The 11463-nt window shown below is 47.4% G+C and overlaps 1 protein-coding gene across 3 annotated transcripts in view; it reads left to right on the top strand.

The window, feature by feature from the left end:
* Positions 1–11463, top strand: part of ADPGK (ADP dependent glucokinase) — a 34699-nt gene that overhangs the window by 21091 nt on the left and 2145 nt on the right. For 2 of the 3 annotated variants that reach the window (XM_024128672.3, XM_024128670.3), the window contains exons 4-6: positions 3907–4027; positions 8430–8626; positions 9249–9347. In XM_024128672.3, coding sequence (XP_023984440.1) covers positions 3907–4027; positions 8430–8626; positions 9249–9347 — 417 coding nt within the window. The remainder of the gene's footprint in view (positions 1–3906; positions 4028–8429; positions 8627–9248; positions 9348–11463) is intronic. The other variant, XM_028495026.2, reaches the window with a different exon arrangement.

Raw genomic sequence — 11463 nt, 5'->3', positions numbered from 1 at the left:
TTATGATTTTAGGCAGCCTCTCTGCTAATGGATGGGGCTGTGGTCCTGTCTTGCTAGTTGTTGGGCATAGGGTGTCCAGCACTGTAGCTTGCTGGTCGTTGAGTGAAGCTGGGTCTTGGTGTTGAGATGGAGATCTCTGGGAGATTTTTGCCGTTTGATATTTCGTGGAGCTGGGAGGTCTCTTGTGGACCAGTGTCCTGAAGTTGGTTCTCCCACCTCAGAGACACAGCCCTGACGCCTGGCTGGAGCACCAAGAGCCTTTACTCCATGGCTCAGAATAAAAGAGAGAAAAATTAGAAAGGAAAGAAAGGAAGGAAGGAAAGAAGGAAGGAGGGGAGGAAGAAATGAAGGGAGGAAGCAAGGAAGGAAGGAAGCAAGAAAGGAAAGAAGGAAGAGAGGAAGAAAGGGAGGAAGGAAGGGAGGAAGAAAGAGAGAAAGAAAGAAGATAAAGTAAAGTAAGATAAAATAAAGTTATTAAAATAAAAAATAATTATTAAGAAGAAAAATTTTATATAAAAAAAAAAGGGACGGTCAGAACCCTAGGACAAATGGTGAAAGCAAAGCTATACAGACAAAATCTCACACAGCAGCACACACATACACACTCACTGCTCTTCGCTCAGACAGGATGGAGTTAAAGGAGCAGCTGATTCCGGGGCTCTGGCTCACTCAGGCCGGGGAGAGGGTGGGGGACGGATGCGGAGTGAGCCCGCGGCGGCAGAGGCCGGCGTGACGCTGCACCAGCCCGAGGCGCACCGCGCGTTCTCCCAGGGAAGCAGTCCCTGGATCCCGGGACCCCGGCAGTGGTGGGCTGCACAGGCTCCCAGGAGGGAAGGTGTGGAGAGTGACCTGTGCTCGTACACAGGCTTCTTAAAGGCAGCAGCAGCAGCAGCCCTAGCGTCCCACACCCGTCTCTGGTGTCCATGCAGATAGCCTTGGCTCACGCCCGTTTCTGGAGCTCCTTTACATGGCGCACTTAATCCCCTCTCCTCTTGCACCAGGAAACAGAGGCAAGAAAAAGTCTCTTGTCTCTTCGGCAGCTCCACGCCCGTCTCTGGAGCTCCTTAGCTGCGCACTTAATCCCCTCTCCTTGCGCCCCAGGAAGCAAACGGAAGAAAAGGTCTCTTCCCTCTTTGGCAGCTCCAGACTTCTCCTGGACTCCATCCCGGCTAGCCATGTTGCACTAACCCCTTCAGGCTGTGTTCACGCCGCCAACCCCAGTCCTCTCCCGGCTTCCTACCGAAGCCGGAGCCTCAGCTCCCAGCCCCCGCCCTTCCCGGCGGGTGAGCAGACAAGCCTCTCGGGCTGGTGAGTGCTGGTCGGCACCAATCCTCTGTGCGGGAATCTCTCCGCTTTGCCTTCCACACCCTATTACTGCTCTCTCCTCCACGGCTTCGAAGCTACCCCGGTCTGCCACCCGCAGTCTCCACCCACGAAGGGGCTTCTAGTGTGTGGAAACCTTTCCTCCTTCACCGCTCCCTCCCACTGGTGCAGGTCCCGTCCCTATTCTTTTGTCTCTTTATTCTTTTTTCTTTTGCCCTATCCAGGTACGTGGGGTGTTTCTTGCCTTTTGGGAGGTCTGTGGTCTTCTGCCAGCGTTCAGTGGGTGTTCTATAGGAGCAGTTCCACGTGTAGATGTATTTCTGATGTATTTGTGGGGAGGAAGGTGATCTCCGCGTCTTACTCTTCCGCCATCTTCTCTCTGCCTCCGTCATTCCAGCTTTGAATCGTGTTACGATATATCTTTTTACATCCTTCTACTTTTAACCTATTTGTGTCTTTATATTTAAAATGTGTTTCTTCTAGTCAATATATAGTTGGGGCTTGCTTTTTAATACACTTTGACATTCTCTGTCTTTTATTTGGGGTGTTTAGACCATTTACATTTAATATGATTGTTGCTATATCAGATACGTTTAAATCTGACACCTTGCTACTTGTTTTCTTTAGTGGTTGCTTTAGGGATTATAATGTACATTTTTAACTTATCACAGTCTGCTTTCAAGTGATATTATTAAACCACCAGATAGAATGTAAGAACTTTAAAATAGTGTACTTCCATTTCTCCCCTCCAATCTTTATACTATTATTGCCATATACTTTACTTCTAGATAGGCTATAAATCTCTTACTTTGCTGTTAATATTTTTCTTCAAACAGTTAATTATCTTTGAAAGACATTTAAATAATAAGAAAAAGATCTTATATACTTATCCAAAGTTACCATTCCTGGCATTCTTCATTCCTTTGTTTAGATCAATATTTCCATCTGGTATCATTTTCCTTCCGCCTAAAGGATTTCCTATTTCCTGTAGTGCAGATCTGCTGGTGATTAATTCTTTCACATTTTGTATATCTGGTAACTCTTCTAGGCTAAATTGCAGCAGGATCTGTAGGGCTTACTCAGTTTTTTTCTGTTTCTTAGGGATCACTGTCCTTTGTTGCCCAGTGCCCAAATGTTTTGAAAACCATTATTTCATAAATTTTGTCTGTTTTGTTGTTGTTTCAGGCAGGAGGGTAAATCTGGCCCTTGTTATCTCATCTTGGAAGCAGAAGTTCTAGCCAAGAATTAGAGAAAAGAAATAACATTATAGGGGCAAGACTTTTCAGAATTGGCAAATAGCGAGCATGTGTTGAGAGGGAAGTGTATTTTCACCCAGAAGCTGGGATTTCTTAGATGCATGAAAATGCCTCTGTACAAACAAGCAGTTAATTAGCAAGTAAAAATGCCTTTGGAAGCTTCTGGATGGGACATACCAAATCTGAAATGGTGACAATCATCTTTGAGGACTTTCCTTTGAATCCTGGTCCAGGCCCTCATGGTTCAGGGGCTTTGAGTCTGTTAACCTGGTCATGAGTGGGGCCAGAGCCGGCATGGCAGAAACAGCAGCAGGTGTGAAATGGCTTCTAGAAGGAAAAGCCAGGAAGAGGCCCAGGTTGGAGTTGAAGAAAAGGTTTTTAAAAAGTTGCAGAGCACCTCCCCCCATACTTTCTGAATCGAGGTGCTCTTTAATTCTTCTATTCGGAAGGCTATCTTGTTCACAAAGCAGCTAAGTATAGTAGGGAGCCTGATCCCACAAATTAGGTCACCTGGTTGATTATTGTGGTTCTTTTCTATACTGTGTAAATTCAAACAGTTGTTTTCATCTGGCAGTTTTGAGCAGACAACATCCTTTATCTGTTTGCCTACACAGGATGTGAGTCAGTTAAGAAAAGAGAGAAAGTGAGGTACAGTGTGTCTTAGTCTGCTCAGGCTGCCCTGATGACAAAATGCCATAGACCGGGTTGCTTAAACAACAGAAATTTATTTTCTCACAGTTCTGGAGGCTAGAAAACCCAAGATCACAGTTCCAGCAGGGTTTGGTTTCTGATGAGAGCTCTCTTTTGGCTTGCAGACAGCCACCTACTTGTGTGTCCTCACATGACCTTTCTTTAACAGGTGTGGTGAATAGAGATCTCTCTCTCTCTTCCTTTTCTTATAAGGCCACCAATCCTGTTGAATTAGGAACCCACCCATATGACCTCATTTCCCTCCTGAAAACCCTATCCAGATATCATCACATTGGCAATTAGACTTCTACATGGGAACTTGGGGTGGGGGTGGGGAGACCACAAACATTCAGTCCTTAACAGGGTGCATGGGATTCAGCAGCAGCCTAGGTACCTGTGTAACATGTGTGATGTGGGTCTTTTGTCAGCCTCTCATTTCTGGGTATGTTGTGTCTGTACCCCCCAGGCCCTGGTAGTAGCCCCTCTAGTCCGTACCTCCAAACCAAAAGCTTTCAAAATTGGATTTGGAATCCAGTGTTTTGTTGAAATGAATAGAAGTGCTGGATATACCTTACTGAACAGATTCCATGGGGCAAGGGATAGATCTCCTGATAGACTTCGTATTGCTTGTCTCCAGGTTCTTCTTTGTGGTCCGGTTGGTCCAAAGCTGCATGAACTTCTTGATGACAATGTATTTGTTCCACCAGAGTCACTGCAGGAAGTGGATGAGTTCCACCTCATTTTAGAGTATCAGGCAGGTAAGAGGAAATGAGTAAGTAATGGTGTAAACCTGGTCAGAGGGCTGTGTGTTGTCAGATGGGGTATCACTGTGCTAGAAACTTATCTTTGTAAATCGGCAGGATCCTGTTCTTGCCTTACCAAAAGCTTCCTGGCCCCTGGTTCTACTGAGTTGGTACTGACCATTGTCTCAAGGGAGAGTGATACAGAGTATTACAATACTGAAGAAAATTCCCAGGTCTGCAAATGTAATTGATCTGAACCCAAGAGATACCAGGTTGTAGGAAAGCAAGCATCTTGAATAAAAATGAAAATGTGTTAAACACATATATATAAAGTTTTTCTTTATTACTAAAGAGAGAAGGGCAGGTAACATCTGCTGAGCTCTGTGCTGGGTTCTGCCCTAGGCCTTTCTGGCCAGCTGTTCCAAGCTGCTTAGGGTTAATACCAGGCCTCTGACAAATTTCCTTTGAAGCATTTTATTTTCCCTTGGGTGCATAAGTGGAGGTGTTTTGTATACAACAACACATATTATTTCCCATTACATAATGTTCCAATGTTTATAACTGCAAATCCACCCCATCCCACCCTACCCCCCACAGTAGATTTTATGTGTTATACAGACTACAGATCTGATTTCTGAGAGAATCCTAAATACCTGAACGTATTCTAATTTTGTTTATTTGATTCTGTGTATTTTCCCTGCTCAGAACTCAGACTCTTGAATTTGTGATTCAACACATTATTAATTCACGTTAAAGATTCAAGCATCTAAACAGACTAATTGGTACCTTAAAGCAATACTTGCTTAGTATGCATCAGTGAACTGCTTCCAAGTCAGACGATTAAGAGAACCTCACCTACTAGAGTAATTGACTTTAATATAAGATACAAAATGTAGTGTATCTTAAAAATTATACCTTCTGCCAAGTACAAAAAAAAATAATTGTTTCTTGTTTCTGGTTCTCTTTTGGGTGCTTACAAGAATCAGGGAGTTAGGAAGGGCAGGGTCAGAACATTAGAGACAAGATATTGGAGTGGGCAGTTCCCATTTGCACAGTTTTTGAGTTTCTCTCAGTGGCAAATCAGAATGATGGCTCTTACTGCCGAATGTAGTGGTATGGAGCGAGCTGCTCAAATGAAAGGCATGAGCAAGTCTGTTGACTGGAAGGATCGAGAAGAGCTGAAGGCACGCCTTTGAGGCGCTGCTGCTGCTGCCAGTTCCAGATTCATCTCAGGTCCGCTCTGTCGGCGCTCACCTCGTGAACTTGGGACCCTTCTGGTCCCTGTTCCTGTCCTTTTCCCTGGTGACTACAGAGTAGAGAGACTAGTTTCTTCACCAAGACTTTGCTCTTGTATTTGACAGCTGTGCCTTGTATGTGGTTCAGAAGACAGCGCAGCTTATCTTGAAAGGAGATTGTCTCCATCCTTGGGTTTACAAGCTTCCCATTTCAGTTTTTCTTTTCTGTGCCTTTTTTCTTAGTACAAAGCAGTGGCCCTCCACTCAACTTTATGTAAAGTTACATTTTCATCGGCCCCTGGAGGAAACCTAGTCTAGCAGCCCTCCGGTCAGCTATCTTAACAGAAATCCATCCCCTGCTCCTCTCTAAATGAATAAATTCCCAGAGGGGATTTGTCAACTTTTTTTTCCTTCTCTCCTACCAGACCTTTCCAGAGAAGCTTATTTTCAGGCTTTGGGCTGGGGATCCAGTGAGTCACTGCATAGGTTTTGCTGACTTACTGACGGAAGGGCAAGATCATAAATTGAGAGGAGGGATCACTTAAGGGAATAAATTCAAAGCTTAGTGAGAAAAGAGGGGCGTTGAATATCATTACGGGCTCACCCTTTCTGCGTTTCAATCATTTTGCTTTTCGGGCCACTCCATCCAGTCCTGCGTCCTGTGGAAACTGCCAGCGAACAGCTCTCCACATCCCTCCTTGTCCTTGCCTTGCGGAAGCCTGTTTATTTTTGCCTCTCTCACTTTTTCCCTGAGGAAATTAATTTGTTTTGAATGCCATGTGGCTTTTCTCTCCTAGGTTAAGTTAGATAGTGCTTCTTCGCAGTTTCACTCTGAGTGGCAGTTCCAGGTCTCTCCTCGTGGAGAACACTCATGTTGTGTGTTTTTCCCATTGTACAGCATCTTGTTAGTTGGGGAAGTATTCGTTTAGAATTCATACCCGCATCTTTTGTGTCATGGACATGGGAGTCATCGTTCTGTTCTCTTCCTCATGTGTTCTTTTGCTGATTCAGTCACGTGGCTATATGCTGGGTGCGATGTGAAGCATTAGAAATATGATAATAGAAGACACAGGCCCTACCCTCAGTCCACATTTCCCTACAGGAGGTGGAGTCTTGAATAAATGATTGCACAGTTACGTGCCAAGTCCTATAATAAGGCCCAGTGGTGGCCCAGGGAAGGAGGTACTGTAATCGAGTCTGCTTGGAGGTGGCAGAGTTCAGAAAGGCTTCCTAGGGGAGGCCGTCCCTGCGTTGGGTCTTCAGAGATGAAGCAGAGTTGGAATGCTGCTGTCAGCTGTGTGGATCACCATTGGGTATTTTCTTTGGGCAAATAATAAGGCATGGGCCAGGAGTTAAGAAAGGAACGTGGTGTTTTAACAAGTATAACCATTGCATCAGGTTTTAGGAAATAGGTGATGTTTTCCTTCCTGTTATACAAATGACCCACGTATGAAATGTTTTTCAGAGGAATGGATTCGGTAAAGGTGAACTCAGAGCAAAGGAAGGATGGGTTTTCCCCGCCTTGACACCCGCTCTAGAGTAAGCCCCGCCCCTCCCCCCACGCACACTCTGCAGGGAGGCGGGGCTGCTGTTGGCGGAGGCCCAGCAGAGGAAGCGGGAAGCAGGGCGCTGACCCGGGGGGCACATCGGCCGGCAGCGGGAGGAGACCCTCTGCTGGGGTGGCTGCCATGGGGAAAAACTTTCTGAAGGAATAGCCAGTAAATGATAAAACCAATGAAAGACTAGGCTTCAGCATATGGACTTTGATTTTGTACATGGGACTGGTCCTTTGCGTGGAGGGAGAGCTGTGTAACCCTAGGTCATAAATCCTTGCCCCCCAGTCTCGGGCAGCGTGCCAGGCTGGGGGTGACTGCTCCTCCTGGTACTCGGGGGACATGGCCTCTAAGGCACTGCCTCAGGCTGAGTTTTGAGATTTTCAAGACTTCAAGGAGAGGAACGTGGGATGCGCGTGGGATGGCACCAGTGAACTTGGAGAGGCCTCTCCGCCCCCCACTGCCCCCCTCCCCTAGGACTCGGGCACTAGCGCACTCCCCTCAAGTGCTTGGCAGCTGGGGGCTCTCAGTTGGTAGTTCCCCACCTGACTGCACATCTGGGTCTCCAGGGGTGGGGCCCTGCCACCTGCACATTAAAAACTAGGTTCCGCCGGAGATGCGGCCTCCTGGCTGGTGCCGAGAGTCACTCCTGTATCTGCACACAGACTCCCAGCTCCTCCCCCGGCCCAAGACCCCACTGGGGAGGGTCTGGCCTCCCTCTGCTTGAATCAGATTAGTGAACGCTGAGTGGGCACTCTGTGCAGGGGACTGTGACCGGGCTGTGGGAATCAGAGACATACATTGTTGAGAGGGGATGGGGCACAAACCTGCGAAAAGTGAAGTAATGATACAGGTTTGAATACTAGTTAACATAGTAGAAGAGAGGACTCAAAGCAAAGTGATGAATCACCAAACCATGTAAAGGAAAATCTCTGGATCCTCAAAGCAGTGAGAGTGCACCTCAGGCTGGAGAAGTTGGCAACCCTTTCGGGAGGTAGTAACACTTGAACTTAGTCTTTTATTCATTATTCATTATTCCAAAGCAGCTCGCTCACGGGAGGCTAGAGCAGCCAGATACTCTTAGCTTCCGGATCAAGTGCCCAGGAACCACCAGTGGGCGGCAGGGAGGAGGAGGTACAGTCATTTCAGCCTCTTTAGGTCCCAGCTAAATGACAGGTGCTGGGGCGTTACTGTGAGGTGGAAGGTGCTTTGGGAAAGGCAGCATGTCCTACGTTCGGGGACCCGCATGGTGCCCACTGTGCACCGGTGTTTGGAAGTTGTGCTCTGCGACTGGGAGGGACACGGGCGTCCTGTGTTTGGACAGGAGAGCTTCCCTGGGACTCGAGGGGAGCTACCTGCCAGCTCCTTGACAAAGGCACACAGCACCCGTGCTGTGTTTCTGTGTTTTTGTGGGGCTGGGGTTGGGGGTTTGGGTTTGTTCCTTTATGACCACCATCCTCCTGGCTGCGGCACCATGCTTCCCTTAGGCCGTGGCAGCCGGGGTCCACTCAGCCAGAGGCCAGCCTGCCCAGAGCCAAGGCTCCAGTGAGGCCCCCACCAGCCCCCGCACAGCTAGGAGACTTAAAGCCTCTTCCTTTTCTTCCCATTGTGTTGACTGGGCTTTTCTAGGGGAGGAGTGGGGCCGGTTAAAAGCTCCCCATGCCAACCGATTCATCTTCTCCCACGACCTCTCCAACGGGGCCATGAATATGCTGGAGGTGTTTGTGTCTAGCCTGGAGGAGTTTCAGCCAGACCTGGTGGTCCTCTCTGGATTGCACATGATGGAGGGACAAAGCAAGGAGTTCCAGAGGAAGAGACTCCTGGAGGTAATAGCGCTGTTACGGAATTTCACGGATCTCAGCTAGTGTTTTCCTTCAGATCCCTGCCTCTCTCGGCCTCTTCAGCTTGCGCTGCCTTGCCCTGGGTCCTGGCCTCCCGGGACGTGTCGTGGCAGCCGAGAAGCCTGCCTCCCGCTCCAGCGAGGCTCTTCATGGGGTTCTCTCAGGCACGGGCAGCATCTTGAGTAGGACAGATCAGAACATCGTCTTGCCTGAGCCTCTGCTTCCCATGCTAAACTGAACGTGGCTGCAAACTGCAGTGTTTGTAGTTTGTGTCCTTTGTGTTTTGTGTATCATCTCATTCACATCAGCTGTGCTGCAGATTCACACAGCAGTTGAAGCTGACTTCTCGGTTTAGGTCCCCAGGAAGAGGCTGGCTGTGTGAACATGCAGGGGCGGTTCCTTGTGCACTCTGAGTCCTTAACCCCAGTGCCTCTCTGCAGAGCCGGGTTTTCCCTGTTGGGAAAAGCCTCCCTTGTCCACAGTGTCTGTGGCCGCCCACGTGGCCGGGAGGTTTCATGAGGATGCACTTCCTCTCGGGACCTGTTCCTTCCCTCTTGCCTGACTTCCTTCTGTTTCTGATGGCAGTGCTCTCCTCTTGTCTCTGCAGGTCATGACCTCCATTTCTGACATCCCTACGGGTATTCCAGTTCACCTGGAGCTGGCCAGCATGACAAACAGGGAGCTCATGAGCAGCATTGTGCATCAGGTAACCCACGGGCAGCACGCGGGGGTCACTGAGGTGTGGGTGTTGTCTCACTCAGACCTGCGTCCATGAGATCCAAGTCCAGGAGCCAGGACTGTGCTGGAACAGGATCTCCTACTAGGTTAGGAATATGGTGGTGTTACTGATGGGTTCTTGGGGCGTGTTTCTCCTTCTGGAATGGGGAAGTTGGAAGTGAATGCCTTTTGCAGCAGAACTCAAAGGAGAAAACTGAAAGCCCAACTTGGGTGCTTTCAGTTGAACTTCAAGAAGTTCAGAGAAAGGAAGTCTGAGGGGGGCACTTCACTCTCTCACCGTCAGGCCCTGAGGTGTTCAGCCTTTCGACAGTAACAATGATCAGATAAATCCAAGAGTGTGATGCTTAAGAGCACAGACTTTGGAAACCAGGGTTGGAATGCCAGCTTTGCCACTCACTAGCTTTGTGAACTTAGGCAGGTTAGTTAACCTTTCATTTATTGTTATTTAACCTCTTTAATGGGTAATATATTCATGTGGTTCAAAAACTCAAAAAATATTAAAAGATACAGAATGAAGTCTTGCTTCCTCCTGCCCCCTGTATCCACTGTTAGTAACCTCTTTACTAGTTTCACCTGCTCCCTCCAGAGTTATTGTGTACATATATAAGCAAATATGGGAATATAGCCTTAATTTTTCATCCCTTTTTACCCCCAAAGATAGCATAGCATACTGCATACACTGTTGTACACTTTGCTTTTTTTCACTGGATGCGTTTTGGAGATCTCTTTGTCATCACTTGGTTAGAAGAAGCGTGTGGTGCATCCAGTGTCTTTAACTCCAACCAAAGCTGGGCATTTGGCTGTTTGCCCTTTGCTGTCCCATACAGCGCTGCAGCAAGTAACTTTGTACATGAGTTTATTTTGCCCATGAGCAGGTACATGTGTATGATAAGTTCTCAGAAGTAGAACTGCTAGATTGGGGCACAAAATGCATTTGTAAGTTTGATATTGCAGAATTCTCGTCCATGAGCACTGTACCAGTTTACTTCCACTAGAATTCTCTACAAGTGCTTGTTTCCTCATATCCTTGCCACTGGAATGTGATTAAAAACATGCTTTCTTACCAATCTGACAGGTAAAAAGTGGTATTTCAGAATAATTTTTTTAATAGACTACTTTTAGGGCAGTTTTAGGCTCACAGCACAGGTGAGCAGAATGTAGAGCCCCATGTAGCCCCTGCCCTCCACACCCAGAGCCTCCCACATCAACATCCCCTGCCCCAGAGTGGGGCGTTTGCAACAGTCAGTGAGCCTACATTCACATGTCATCATCACGCAAAGTCCATCGTTTACATTAGGGTTCGTTCACTCCTGGTGTTTCTCAGTATCATTTTTTTTTTTTTCTTTTTTACTTTTTGGCCGCAACTTGCGGCATGTGGGGTCTTAGTTCCCTGACCAGGGATCAAACCCGCACCCCCTGCAGTGGAAATGCAGAGTCTTAACCGCTGGACTGCCAGGGAAGTCCCATTCAGTATACTTTTTATTCTCATATTTCTCTTTTTTGCGGTTATTTTTTCACTTCTTTAAAAAGCCATTTTTATTTCATTTTCTGTGTAACTGTCTACTTAACCTTTCTAAGCCTCGGTCCCCTTATCTGTAAGATGGAGGCAATCCCTCCTTCCCTCAGAGCGTTACAGTAAGAAGTGAATGAACTAGAGCCAGTAGCTCAATGTCTAACACAGAACATGCAGTAAACGGAAGTGGTGTTACATTAGCAAAGGGACAAGCCCTAGATTTTTTTTTTTTTTTTTTTTTGCCACACCGCACAGCTTGCGGGATCTTAGTTCCCCAACCAGGGATTGAACCCACGCCCTCGGCAGTGAAAGTGTGGGGTCCTAAACACTGGACCGCCAGGGAATTCCCAGGCCCTTGATTTTTAAAAAAATATATGCACGTGCACGCACACCCCTGCATACCCACAGGGCTCATCTCTCTTGCACAAAATTCACCTTATGCAGGTCCCTGGCTCTAAGGAAGGAAGTGCTAAGTAAGAAAGATAGCAAGGTGGACATAGTGGTTGGTACCCCTCAAGATAGAAAACCATGGCTCTTGTTTGGTGCCCTTTCACACACAGTGTTATTACTA

Source organism: Physeter macrocephalus, chromosome 11 (genome assembly GCF_002837175.3).
Source record: "Physeter macrocephalus isolate SW-GA chromosome 11, ASM283717v5, whole genome shotgun sequence".
In the NCBI taxonomy this organism is placed as follows: Eukaryota; Metazoa; Chordata; class Mammalia; order Artiodactyla; family Physeteridae; genus Physeter; species Physeter macrocephalus.
This window is presented reverse-complemented; position numbering and strand designations above follow the sequence as displayed.